The sequence below is a fragment of the Elephantulus edwardii genome, unplaced genomic scaffold (assembly GCF_000299155.1).
Source record: "Elephantulus edwardii isolate Elephantulus edwardi_28Jun2011 unplaced genomic scaffold, EleEdw1.0 scaffold00340, whole genome shotgun sequence".
NCBI lineage: Eukaryota > Metazoa > Chordata > Mammalia > Macroscelidea > Macroscelididae > Elephantulus > Elephantulus edwardii.
The window spans coordinates 1540518-1554849 of NW_006400090.1; the positions used below are offsets into that span (position 1 = coordinate 1540518).

The 14332-nt window shown below is 49.1% G+C and overlaps 1 protein-coding gene across 6 annotated transcripts in view; it reads left to right on the top strand.

Annotated features, from left to right (window-relative positions):
* Nucleotides 1-6367, top strand: part of ATP6V0A1 (ATPase, H+ transporting, lysosomal V0 subunit a1) — a 60137-nt gene extending 53770 nt beyond the window's left edge. For 5 of the 6 annotated variants that reach the window (XM_006901662.1, XM_006901663.1, XM_006901665.1 and 2 more), the window contains one exon: nucleotides 6189-6282. In XM_006901662.1, the coding sequence (XP_006901724.1) occupies nucleotides 6189-6282 (94 nt within the window). Of the gene's footprint in view, nucleotides 1-6188 lie in introns of all 6 variants that reach the window. The other variant, XM_006901664.1, reaches the window with a different exon arrangement.
* Nucleotides 6368-14332: the final 7965 nt, after the last annotated feature.

Genomic DNA, 14332 nt, shown 5'->3' on the forward strand with positions numbered 1-14332 from the left:
AACTTGGTGAGCACATCCAGGGCAGCATCTGTTAGCTGAAATATGTCAATTGGTATACCATCTATTCCTGGGGCCTTATTTTTTGCTATTTCCTTCAAAGTAGCTTGGTAACATGATTTTATTTCCCATCCTGAGCTCAAAACAGACTCTTTGAGTCTCCAGTTTTCCCTTGTATTATATTTTCTTTGGGGGGAATTCAAACTAGAAGCTCTGGACCCCTTCCCAGAGATACACACAGTCCTTCCTGACCTACCTTTAGAAGACCTAGACTGGGGGAGCTCTGGTGGCCTAGTGGCAGGAAGCTGCACTGCAATCCCAGAGGTGTGCAGTGCAAATCCACCAGATGTTCAGCTGGAGGAGGGTCAATCTCCTCCTGTACCAGTCAGATCCGATTTGACGGTACACATACAAAAATTATAAAATAAAAATTAAAAAAAAAAAGATCTAGACTGGATCTTTGTAGGCTTAGTGACCTCAGGGCCAGACCCCTTCCATTAGTTCCCCAAACCTACAAGAAAATAAAAAATCTCAACCTGAGCACTGGGTAGAGGTTATCTTCCCCTTATCTTTGATTTTTCTTCCTTGATTTAGTTACAGCTAAACCATTTCAAAAACTCAGCCATTGCTCTTTTTTTCCTCCTTTTCTGCTGACAGCATGCTTATAAGGTTTGGGTTCACTCCTGTCTTTTCCAGGGATCCTTTACCTCTTTTCCCTTCCGTTTTCACTTTAACTCTTTTGCATTGTTCGCCTTTCATTAGCTATGCCTCTGTCTTACTGCTGTAATAAACCCTTTTCACTTGTTTGGCTTAAAAAAAATCAAACATAAAACCTCAGCTGTTTATTATTCTAAGTTACATGACACTGAAAGACGAGAGACTTATTCTTTCTTAATTAGCTTTAAGGAGAATCCATCCTGCTGCCTTAATTGAGGCCGCCTTCTCTGGCCTGGTTTCCACCCTCCATGCCTCCCTCTTGGCCAGCTTAGGAGTGGTGCGTGTTTCAGAGTGCTGGCGAGCTCCACTGTTCTCAGCTTATCAGCGGCCTCTCTCCCCAGCACACTTCCTCAGCCACTCAGGGTGAGGGAATGTCTGAGTAACCAGCCTGTGGTGACTCACTTTTTCTTGCCCTCTTGGCTGCCTGCCTTTCCTACTCAATTCTCTGCCCCAAGCCCCTGGCTTGAGGGAACAGTATGCCCCATTTTTATTCCAGCCATAAAGTTGCCTTCTCAGGAGCTATCAGACAGCTTTCAGGATACATGGAAGCCTGTCTGAGCCTCATCTCCAGAGCTCAGCCCCATTGTGCAAGTCCTGAGTGAGCTGAGGCCATTTGGGATGTCATGTTTGCTTGTCAGAAGGCTTACTTCTCCTTAGGTCTCACTGTGGCTGTCCCATGAAGGTGTCTTCTTGTGTCCTTAGGAATGTGACTGAGAGAATATTGAGTGGACAGCCTTCCGTGTTTGGCTGACCTTGGTTTGAATTCAGCTCTTGTCAGAATCAGCTGTGCAAAGCATTTACCTCTCTGATCCTCCCTTTCTGTCTTTTGAGGTACAAGGGAGGATAATATTTAATAGAGACAAACTGATTTTTACTAAATGTTGAACAGTGCACATCCGAAGTGTCTGCTGTGGCACCTAAGGTGTGATAGATACTTCAGGCTCTGCTTAAGACAGGATGCCCTGGAGCGGGAGTACCTGGCTTCAGTCCCTGTGAAGAAGCCACTCTAGCTCGTGTAGAAGGGAGAGTCCAGGAGGAGGCACATGGTGCTGAATGCCTCTTTGTACTAAATGCCGCTTGGCTTTGCAGGGAACAGGCCAGACCTAGATGCTAGATGCTTTACTTTTTCTTTACTAGTTAGAAGTAGTGAGTAAAAAGGTGAATGTGTGAAACCCTCCTTTGTGGAACTTTTAAAAGCTGATCATTTGAGGCTCGGTGGGAGGATGGGAGGACTCCACCCCACCACTGAAAAGCAGTGCTCGTGCGCCCCCTCCTGGCTGAATGTGGGTGTGCTTCCAGGATTCCTGGGTCTTCCCAGTCCAGCCTGGACTGCAAGAATTCTGTCCAAGCTGTGGCCATCTTGTGAAGGGTGACAACAGCTGGCATGCTGAAAATGGCTACGGGGACTTGCTGCTATTTTTCCTGGTGTCCAGCCACAGCTCCTTCCTAGCTCTCACTTTACCACTGGCATTGAGCAGGGGTTTCCTGGTTCTGAAGTAAGGGCTGCCTTGTAATACACATCCTGAGTCTCTTCAGTGGGGACAAGAGGAAGCCTTTGATTCTAGGAAATATTCAACCACTAAGGGTGGAGGGCCAATTAGGAGGCTCATGTGTGAAGTGGATTCTGGAAGGTGGGTTCACTTGTTTTGGTTGAGGGTCGGATGTGGACAATTTGGTTGTTTTTTATTTTAGTCACAAACGTGTGTGAGCTGATTGGATTTGCTGGATTTAGCCAACAGTGAGCTGTGGCCTGTAAGTCTCTTGTTTAGAGTCAGTTAGGACCTAGTGGGCAGGCCTTTGTATTTAAAAGTCTATTGGGCCCTGGGGCCTGGTGTTAATTTGGGACTTGGGACAAACATTCTACTAAGTGGCACCAGCACCACTCTGTCATTTTTCTGTACTGAGGTAACTTGAGGTTGCTATGATACTGAACACTGCCACTGGTGTGTCAAATACCATGATGGTTACCCATGGTGGACAGTGTTTGGTGGAGCTCCCAGATTAAGACAGGCTTGGAAACAGGAGTATCCACTTCCTAAACAACATGCTTCTGGAAACACTATGAATTTACAGAAATGACAATAGTCATAGAACAGGGTTCAGTTCAGGTTTTTTGTTCATGGAGTTGCTATGAGTTGTGCTAGACTTGACAACACTTAACAACAATAGGGTAGAGAGACAGCGAAAGAAAGGAAGACCTCCATAAAGATAGACTGGCACAGTGACTACAGCAGCAGTGAGCTTGAGTGTATCAGAGATAAGGACGGCACAGGATAGGATAGGACTCAGATCTGTGATGCATAGGGTCGCCTAACAACAATATGAGATTCTTGCACAAGAGTCAAAAGCGGGTGAGACCTTTGAAAACTCTAGGTTAGTGTACTAATCGGCTAAAATGGTATTTCCTCCCACCCACCATGTAAAGAGCATTTAGCCTTCTTGTCTACCACAGTTAGAAGAAACCTAAGGCCTGGCTATAATTTGTTAAAATGACACAGTTAAAATTTTGTAGGCACCACACTGATTTAAGGTAGGAGTTAAATGTACTTACAGTGGGAGAGCTAAGTCCCAGGCCTACCTCCACCAAGAACATTTTCCCATCTCACCTAGTCGAGCTAAGACACATACAGGTGTGCACACTCAAAAAATCATTGCTGGTTAAAGGCGCAGAACTGGGGCCGGCTGACTGTAAAGAATTAGAAAGTTCACAGGGACAACATGAGGAGCAAAGAAGTGGTTACCTCAGGAGAATCGAGGACCCAGAAACGTAGCCCCAGACTGACATCACCTCCACATCCGGGCTACCGGACAGACATGCGGTCCAAGCCCTCAACCACTCAGAGTCAGTTGCGTAGACTCCTCTCCCCAGCAATGGCTCCCCTCCATCACACCCACCAGGGAAGAGAAGAGGCCCCAGAACTTCTTCCGGCACTCAAGGATACGGCGTTTCCTGTTACGTGCAAGGAGCAGCCTCTCTCTGGTCCCTAGTTAGTCCCTCTGGGTCACTGAAAGCCTTTTGCCAAGTATTCGAGCTGGATGGGTTACAGAGAGGTCCATCTGGCTTCCCAAGATGCCCCTTCCAATGGCCAGTGACTGGCTCCTGAAAGTACATGGCCGGCCCTGGAGGTCCCCAAGCAGAGCAGTGGGCACACTCCTGAAGAGGGGTGGTTGGTGGGGCCTGCTCCAGCCAGGCCTGGAGAAGTTCATGTCTGAACTCTCTCAGGAAACACATGCTTCCCTGGCTGGGGAAGGAGAGGGTGGAGAGAACACAGGGCAAGTGCTTTCCAGCCTTTTGATTGGAGGTTGAGGGCAGCTAGGAAGGGAAGGAAAGGGGTGGGAAGTCAGCTGACCTCGAGATAGACCCCACTCAAAGTCTCTGACCTTGAGCAGCTGTCGTGGGAGAGGTGTGTCGGGTGGGTGCCAGGGTCAGCCTGTCATCTTCCACAGTTCTCCCCAAAGCAGAAAAAACACCCTCATCAGAAACACACGTCCCCCCTCCACCGAGCCCTGCTGTGTGCTCGAGGCATATAGAGGGTTGGGCTTCTGAAAAGTAAGTTGCTACTCCATTCGCTCAGGTTGGAATTAGAATGGTGTATAATGGGCCAGCGAGATAGACAGGGTCCTAGACACCTCATGGGATGGGATGAGAGGAATTATAACTCACTGTAGCAAAGATTTGCCCCTAGGTCATGGACTAATTCCCTGATGTGGCTTATCCATTGTCAAGAGCTCTGTTGTTGAATGAAGGGAAGACATGAAAATCTTTTTGATTGTTCAGAAATACCCTTACATGAAGAATTCAGCCTGGACAGTTACACACTGCATAGCGTCTCTTGGAAGCTGCTTCATCTGTGCCTTATCCCACTCTCTTGTCCCAACCCTATTTTCTGTGGGGGAGCTCGGCTCAGGCACTGATGGAAGCCTTCCAGGGCCTGAGAGGCTGTGGGAGGTGGGCCCAGCCTCTGTGGAATGTAGGCTGAGAGCAGCCTGTTCTCACTCCCACGCAGAAAACCCTGCTTGAGGCTGCCCACTCTGCACCCTGGGACTGAAGGGGCAGTGAGGACCACGTGGTGCAGCTGATGAACAGGCCTCCTGTGCCTCAAGCCACATCCCACCCTCTTTAATTCCTCCCTCTGGGCTTGGAGTGTGGAAGTCCTGTTGAGGCCTGAAAGAGAATGCTATGTATATAGAGCTGACCCTCCAGCGGGTTTTCAGAGGCAGTAAATCTGGAGAGCAGATCACCCATCTTTCAATGCAATTCCTTACGCTAGGCCGCCAGAGCCCCCTAAAGATCTTGTTATGTACCGTCAAGCTGGAACTGACTCATAGCTGACCTTCCAGCAGGTTTCCAAAGGCAGTAATTTGTACAGGAGGGGAGTGCCCATCTTTCTCCTACAGAGTAGCTGGTTGATTTGAACCACATACCTTTGAGTAGGCAGCACAGTCCCTTACCACTAAACCACCAGAGCTCCCTGAAGGAAGAAGAGGGGACAGAAAAACTGACGGCTTCTGATGCTTGGCTGGGACCCAGGCCCATTACCTGGAACCTGTCACAGCCCCGCCCTGCCTCTTGCAGATGTGGTGCCTCTGGGTCACACAGCGTTAGTGGAAACTATTCGTCAGGCAGTTCTCCTTCGCTTTCTCCTCTGAATCATGCATTTTTCTGCCCGTATTTGGTGGTGGTTTGGTCACTGGCAGCCCTCCAGGGTGCGGGTGCAGGGAAGCCCGGCCTCGTTGTCACTCTGCTAACACATTAGGGCTTCTCCCATCCCCTGGTGTCTGAAGGCCCCAGGGCAACACCAGGGGTGGACTCACTGCCTCGGAAGGGAGTTAAGGTTCTGTTTTTCCTTTCAGTTCCCTAGAGAAGAATTCTTCCTCTCAGATGTTTTTGTAGTTGGAGAATATTTTTGCTGTTGCTTTGAGTAGACTTCCCTTCCTAACTTCCCCCCTTTCCTGGGAATTTCCTCCCCTAGATCGAAACCGCCACTATTTGCTTGTAACCCTCTCTTCCTTCCCCACCCCCTAGAAGAAAACAACACAAACACAGTAGTGTTTGGCCCTTTTTCCCAGGATCTATCCTATTGGCACAAGGCTTCCCTGGAGATCTGCTGTGTGTGTGCTGGCCGGACAGGGAGCCTGAGGAAGGTGCCCAGGTCGGCAGTAGATGAGGAGTGTAGTCCTAGAAAAGTCTAGAAAAAAATCCAACCACAGAATGAATATTCATTACTATTAGAGACAGCAGGACCTGAGGACAGAGTGATCTATATTCATGCATGGAACATCTGAGCTTTGAATGCACACGAGTGGGAAGTGGGCTCAGTGTGGGCTTCGGGAGCAGAAAGGCAGAGCTGTGGTCCCCAAGTCCTTCTAGGGCAGTGATGCTGAGGGGCGGCCAGGGGACATAGGCATCTTTTGGGGCCCACTGTGAAGTCTCCAATGGCTTCTATTGAATAACAACTTTCTTACCTCCCCAGGGTCGAGTTCCAGAATAAGTTCTACAGTGGGAACGGCTTCAAGTTCTTGCCCTTCTCCTTTGAACACATTCGGGAAGGGAAGTTTGAAGAGTGAGCCCCTCTGGGGCTGCCCCAGGCCACCCGCTTCATCTCCGGGGTTAGCTGTGTTCCTGGCTGCCTGTTGGCTGTGATCCCTGGGCGTCAGGACTTGCCCCGTAACCCCCATCCCTAGCCATGTGTCTGTGAGTCACTTAGCATCCACCTCCCTGGGCCTCCCTTTGTGTGAAGTGAGTTTCTAGAGAAAAGCTGGGCTTTGGCTGGATACCAGCTCTGTCCCCCTGGCTTCACCCAGCCAGATAGCCCCTTCTCTGCTCCCAGTGGTGCCCTGGTTTGCGCAGTCACACTTTCATGAATCCTTTGAGTCTAAAGTTTGTCAATCAGGAACTTAGCTGGACCCAGCCGGACAGTCATGGACAGCTTCCCCATCATCCCCTTGGTCCCAAGACTCCCAGCACCGCCTCCCACCCTACCTCCCACTCCCACCCTCTCCTCCTCCTTCCCAGATCTCCCTGAATGACCTGAGCTGGTCCTGCCTGGCTCCGGAGCAGGACGCGCCCTCTCCCTGTGGTTGGCTGCTCCTTCAGTCCATGCACAGGCCCTGCTAGCCCAGGTGCTGTCCAGAGGGAGGGTGCAGATTGATGCTTTTTCCTGGGGAGACCCTGGTACGCCTCCACCCCCGATCATGATGTCTTCAGAAAATGCAGGGCTGTCCTCATCAGGGTGACCTGTCTACAGCCTGATCCACCCACCAGGGCCCCTCCCCACTTCTGAATTGACCCCTAGTGACAGGACAACACAGGAGTTGTGTCAGAGACAGGGCAGCTACCTTGATGGCTGCCAATTGGAGGCTGGCAGGGCCATGTGGCCCCAGAGTCAGTAATGAGGGCCCAAAAGGGCCCCTCCTCTGCAACCCTGACCCCCACCCCACCCCCTGGTTGTCAAGCTTGGACCCTTTAATCATGTGTCATTGGTGCAGCAGCCCTGGCCACTCTGACTAGATTGCTTCCCACCACCCTCCGTGACAGATGGCTCCCCACATTCCCTCTTCCCTCCCTGCTCACTTGGTTGTCCCAGGCTTCACCGGCCATAGGTAGAGCCCACTGCCCCAGCTTCCTTGTGCTCAGTGCTGTGAGGTGACGTTTGTGTGCTGTGACCCAACTTGGACCTTGTGCAGAACCCAGTCCCCTCATCGCGTGGTTTACTTGATGTTCCCCCTCTGTTTACAGCAGGATTTGAAGCAGAGCCCTATGTCAGGAACCCTGCCCAAGACCCTCTGTTCAGACTTTCCTGTACTGAATAAAGCGTGTTTGACTCCATTGGGCAGGCTGCCTGTGTCTATGCTCCCAGCGCCATCAGTGCTGCCCTGCCCTGCCCCTCCTGGACACTACTCCTGTGACCTGGGAGCAGTGGTGAGGTGGAGAGAAACACCAGCGTCCCGGGAACCTCTGTCTTCTAGAGCCCCTCCATCTGGTGTCCCACACCCTCCAGCTTTTCTGCTTTTCTTTCAGATCAAAGGCTGCAGCTGCAGTGGCACTGGACAGGCAGGCAGTTTGTGAAATTCTCACCTTATCTCGAGTTTCACAGGCACCTTCCCACCGCCATGAGCCAAGGCAGCTTTGCACACACTACCATGAGGTGGCAGGGGCGGGGGGTGGAACTGGGGTGTCTGCCCACCCTTCTCTCCCTGGGCTCCTTCTCTCCAGGGCTCAGTGATGAGCTGTTTTGAGCACTAGTGCCTTTGGCTCTGGTGTGTAGTGGAGGCTCAGCTTGGGTTCCTTGAAGCAGCTGGAGAATGTGAGGTGCTGAGGTAGGCAGGCACACAGGCGGAGGGCCAGTGGACAGCAAGGGCACCACCTTCCCCCACCCCTGGGCTCTGTGAGCCACACACATTCTTTCCAAAGCCCTCCCTATTCCTCTTTCCTGGGACCTCCGGGCGAGGCAGGAATACCGTGTGCTTTTCCTCTTTCCTACCCCATCCTAGCCCCTCCCTCTATCAGTGCTGCTTGTGCAGTAATGCTGCCGCCCCTGGCTCCTCACGGAGTCTCTGTACAGTGTTCATAAGGGGGCTCCTTTAGCCTCTGCTCTGTAACTGACTAAGGAGCTCTGTGGCCTAGCGGTGAAGAGCTGCACTTTCAGCCCAAAAGCATGCAGTTCAACTCCACGAAGTTCTTCACAGGGTAGAGACAGACGGTCTCCTCCTGGGCACCGTGAGAAGGCCAGCTATGCGTGGGTTCCAACTAGAGGACACATAGCAACAATAACTGTGACTGACACACATCACTGAAGGAGAATGACAAGTCTGGGAATAAACCCTAACATCTATTGTGAATGGATTTTCAACAAAGGAGCAGGATAGTTCAGTAGAGAACAGTCTTTTAAACAAATGATGCTGGTACAACAGGGTATCTATGTACTTCATGTTATGCAGGAAGAAAATTTAACTCAAACTGTGGAAATCTCTTTGAGGAATTCAGGAGTGAATTTTCCTGGCCGTGGTTTAGGCAATGATTTCTTAGATACAACACCAAAACTGCAAGTGATAAAAGAGAATGTAAAAGATAAGTTGGGCTTTATCCACATAAAAAACTTTTTTACATCAAGAAAGTAAAAAAAAAATTTAAAGATGTCACTGGATTGTAGAAGTAAAAAAAATACTGAATTGGATAATTCAAATACAACTCAGTTTTAAAATGGGCAAAGAATTTGAGCAGATACTCCTCCAAGGCAAATGCATGAGTAAGCCAGTTAGAACATGAAAAGGTCCTTATTATCGTTCGTTGTTAGGGAGACAGCAATCAAAAACTACAGTGAGCTTACCTCGTCACACTCATGTGGCTGCATCTAAGGCAGTTACAGTTATTGGTGAGGATGTAGAGAAACTGCTGGTGGGAATGTAAAATGATGCAGCTGTTTTGGAAGGCAGCCTGGTAGTTCCTCAAAATGGTAAAAAGCAAGTGAGAAATTCTGGTACGTTCACACGATGGAATACTATGCACCACGCAGGAGCAATGATTTTGTAAATCACTACCTTACTTGGGAAGTACTAGAGAGCATTCTGCTAAGTGAGCTAACTTGTCCATAAGGACTGTATAAAACCTTTATTGTAGAACGTGTATGAGGATCCAAGGGGGGAGGGGAGGGAGCAGAGGGGTGAAGATGAATGGGGGTGGGAGGTGATTAATCAAAGGGTCATACAATTTGATGGGTGGAAGAAGGTGTGAGTAAAGGAAATGGGAAAGATTTGGTGTGAAAATGTATATGAACTTTGTACGTAAACCAGTATAATAAAATTTTATTTAAAACAAATGTTAAGTAGCCAAAAAACAAAGTCATAACACAGCCGATCTGACTCACTGCAACCCCGTGCATTCCAGAATAGGTTTTCCATAGGGTCTTTGGCTATAATCTTAAATGTCTGGAAGCTGAACTATCTGAAGAACTTGGCATCAGGATCTGAGGAAGACTTATCAACAGTCTGCAACACACAGATCACCTTGCTTGCTGAAAGCAAAGAGGACTTGTGGTGCACACTGATGAAGGTAGAGATTTCAGCCTTCTGTATAAATTGAACTTGACATAAAGAAAACAAAAATCCATACAACTGGAAGGATAAGCTATATCATGCTCAAGGATTAAAGGGGTCAAGGCTTTTTTTTTCATTTGAGTCCACATTCAGTGCTCATTAGAGCAGCAGTTAAGAAATCAAATGACACATTAGACTGGGCAAAACTGCCTCAAAAGGAAAGCGAAGACTTTTGTCTTTTCAGTGGCTTCATGTTGTGAATAAGGAAGACAAGAAGAACGGATGGATTATGGTGCTGGCGGAGAATATTGATACCACGGACTGCCCGAAGAAGGGACCAATCTGTTTGGAAGAAACACAGCCCAAATGCTCCTTAGTCATGAGGTTGGAAAGATTTCATCTTCCACACTTTGAACGTGTCATTAGGAGGGATCAATCTTTACAGACAGACGTCTCTTGGTAAAGTTAGAGGATCAGCAAATAAAGAGAAAGACCTGTAATGAGATGGCTTCTCACAGTGGTGCCGCAACGAGCTCAAAGATGGCAAGGATGCTGAGGATGGCACAGGACTGGGCAATGTTTGCTCTCATGTATATTCTTAGTATGAGTCAGACTATGAATGTACATCAGAGCAAACATTGCCCAATCCTGACTTGATGGCACCTAACAAAACCAACCCTGACCCTCATGGCGCCTGTTTTTATTGGGTTTTTTTTTATGTGTGTGTGTGTGCACTGTCAAATCAGATCTGACTGGTACAGGAGGTTATTGTCCCTCCTTCTCCAGCAGAGCATCTGGTGGATTTGAACCGCATACCTCTGGGATTGCAGTGCAGCTTCTTGCCACTAGGCCACAGAGCTCCCTAATGGTGCCTGGTTTTAAGGGGCCTATCTTTGTACCTAAAAGTAAGTGCATAAGGATGACAGAGAAAGGATCACTGCCTCTAACCTGTGGTGGTGGAGAAGAGGACTGAATACCCCACGGATTGCCAGGAGAGCAAACATGTCTTGGAGAAAGCGCAGCCACAGTGCTTCTTGGAGGCAAGGATGAAGAAACTTGATCTCACATATTTTGGGGGTGTGTTTAGTCCTTGAAAAGGGTCATCATGCTTGGAAAGGTCAATAAAAGAGAGGAAGACCCTCCCCAAGATGGATTGATACAGGGACTGTAGCAATGGGCTCGAGTGTGTCAGGGATGGTGAGGATAAGGAAGGGTCAGCTCTGTTTGTAGCGTCACTGAGGTGTCAACTCAGGGGCACCTAACAACATCTCTATGCCTAGGAACCCTAGTGATACAGTGGTTAAGCACTTGGTTGCTACCTAAAAGATGGGTGGCTGGAACTCACCTGCTGCCCTTGGAGAGGTGCGCCTGGCAGTCTGCTGCTGTAAAGACTGCAGCCGGGGCGACCCTGTGGAGCCTTCCTGCCCAGTCCTATAGGGTTGCTATGAGTTGGGATCAACTCCAAGGCAATGGGTTTGATTTGAGGTTTGTTTCGACTCTTGAATCCCTGCAGTCCCAGCATTCTCTGAGAGAGGACAGCTTCACTGACCCCTTCAGAACCTTACTCTGTCCTCTGCCTGTCATTGGAGGCCCCGAGTATGTCTGTCTGCACATCTTTCTGCCTCTGCATCAAGACTCTTAACTCCTTGCTGTCTGAAAACCAACTCCAGTTTCACAGGCTGTAAATTGAACTGCAGAAGACTGCTTATTATCTTTCTCCCCCAGAGCTCCTGCTGGATTCCGCCTGCCTTTGGGTTGGCAATGTAATTCCTTACCACTAAGCTACCAGAGTTCCCTTCCCTCTGGTTAGAGGCACCATTTGAGCTGAAGTCTACAGCAAACCAGAGTCCCTCAGTCCCAGAGCTTCCAGCGCCTCCCATTCAAGTCATATCTAGGTGTGGGCTGCCCCCTGCTGGCAAGATCAGGAAGACCATTCCTCACAACAGGAAAGGACCTTCCCAGCTGGGCTTTGAGAAGCAAGGGCCTAGGTTGGCCCAGCTTAGTGGTATGTTGTGTGCACAAAGGCTGGCCAAGAACAACAGACTAGATGCGATAGGAAATGGAGAGCCCAGTCAACTTATTTCACACGTAGTAACTGAAAATAATCTGAACTTGCTAAAAGGTAAAACAGTACAAGTGATTCTTCCACTCCCAGAGTCCCATTATCCAACTAGAGGGGAAAAAATAAATCCCACATAACTGGGAGTGCGCTCATTGGTTTAATCTGTCCTTTAAACACAATATAATTTGCAGAACATTCCAAATCAATACAAATGTTTTGTTGTTGTTGTTATGTGCCGTCAAGTCGCCTGCGACTCATAGCGACCCTATGTACAACAGCCCTAAACTCCGCCCTGTCCTGTGCCAATCGCACTGTCTCCAACACTCCCATCCCAATCATCCCAATCACTGAATCAATCCACCTCATAGAGGGCCTTCCTCTCCTGCGCTGTCCCTCCACCCTCCCAAGCATGATGTCCCTCTCTAAGGACCGGTCTCTCCTCACATGTCCAAAGTATGTTAGACGGAGCCTCAGAATCCTTGCCTCCAAGGAGCCACCCGGTTTAACCCTTTCCAGGATGAACCTGTTTTCCTAGCAGTCCATGGTACTCTCAATACTCTTCTCCAGCACCACAGCTCAAAGGCATCAATTCTCCTTCTATCCTCCTTGGTCATTGTCCAACTCTCTGATGCAAAACAAGTGATTGCAAAAACCATGGCCTGTATCAGACGCACCTTAGTCTCCAGAGAGACACCATTGCTCTTCAGCACTTCAGAGAGGTTCCTAACAGCAGACTTTCCCATGGCAATGCGCCTTTTAATTTCCTGGCTGCTGGTGCCAAGACTGTTGAGTATGGAGCCAAGCAAACTAAAGCTGTGTTCAACATTCCAAATCAATACAAATGTTTTGTTGTTGTTGTTGTATACAAATCAATACAAATACATAATTTTAAAAAATGTTTGACATTTCATCCTTTCAACCAGTCCCTTACTGTCCTCACAGAGTTCCCAGCCTGATGGGGAAGATGAAAAATGAGCTTAACTTCTCCAGTGCTCTCCTTCCCCACTCCCCAACCGGCTGCCCCTGCCAGGAATCCCTCACCTCTCCAGATGAATTCTGACCCATGGAGAGGCAAGACACACACACACACACACACACACACCTCTCCAGATGAATTCTGACCCATGGAGAGGCAAGAGACACACACACAAGCGTGCATGTGTGTGTGTGTGCCTATGTTTCCCTGAAATCCAGAAATGCTGATAAAACATCAGTATCACCTGGGGGAGTATAATTGCCAGGGTTGGGAGGCGGTACCCACAGCTACAGGTCATTGCCCCATTATCTTTCTGGGCGGCTTTAGACCTGCTCCCTAGGAATGGCTAAATATCTCCGGATTCCAGGAACAGGGGGAGTAGGAGTCACAGGCTGGCAAGAACGGCTTGCTGAGCTGGGACCAAGGTAGGGGGCGCTGCAGCTGGGGTCTGTAACAGTCAGCAGGTGATAGAGGAGTAAGGCAAGCTCAGGGGATTCCCATGTTCTCTCTCTACCCTCTGGATTCCCTGGACTAAACATGGTCCTCTCACCCCTTCCCTATCCCTAAGCATTTTTATTCAGATCCAACAATCTGGAAAACTCTATACCTGCCTCCAGAAGGTCTCAGAATTCTCTTAGGAAGAGCAGTCTTTCTATAGAGTCCTCCACCACATAGCTCCATCGGAGGCTCTGCCCAGGTGGGCAGCCTGAAAGGTGCCTTGATCTGATCTGAGAGTTAGGAGTCCCAAGTTCTAGCCCCAATCCTGCTTTCCTACCAGGTCTGTCCAACTAACTTCTTTCTCTGGTCCTCAGTTTCCCAGCCTATACAATGAAGATTTCCATCTTGCTGCTGTCTTTGCGGATGGGAAGAGAGCACTTCATGTGGCCCAATCAGGCCCTGCCTGCTCAGCTGGGCTCAGAGCCCAGCCCTCAAGCCTCGTGATCTCTCAGTTCCTCAAATTGACCAAGCTCTTTACTTTCCTGAGTTTCATATATTCATTTCCTCTTTTCCCCTCGTTCTCCTAGCTCCAACTTTTCTAATCATCCCTGATGTTTGACATTAAGGTTACATTACAACTATAGTGCAAATTTTTTTACTTTTTTAAATTCATTGTTGCACATTTTTCCCCTCCCCCCATTTCCCTATAGTACATTTTATGTATTTGATTTCTAAATCTCTCCCTAGGAAGGATAGTCTATTCCCATCAACTTCCAGTACCCACAACAGTATCTGATAAAAACATTTATTGAGTGGATGGAAAGTAATTTGCAGGTGAAAGTGCTTTATATTTGTAGGCGTTTTGTGAAGGTGTGCAGGTCCCACCTAGCCTACTTTGATCTTACCGGGGTCACGCGCTCCCCAAGCTCTTGCAGACGGCAGGCTGGACGCGGTGCGGGACACGGAAACGGGTCTCCCCGCCGCTGGCCTTTCTGCCCCACGTGGTCTGAGGCCTGCCGCTGATTGGACACGGGCCGTCCCGCCCTCCGGTGCGAGTCCTGAATGGGTCCCTGCCTGCACTTCCCGCAGGCCGAGTCCGCAGGGAC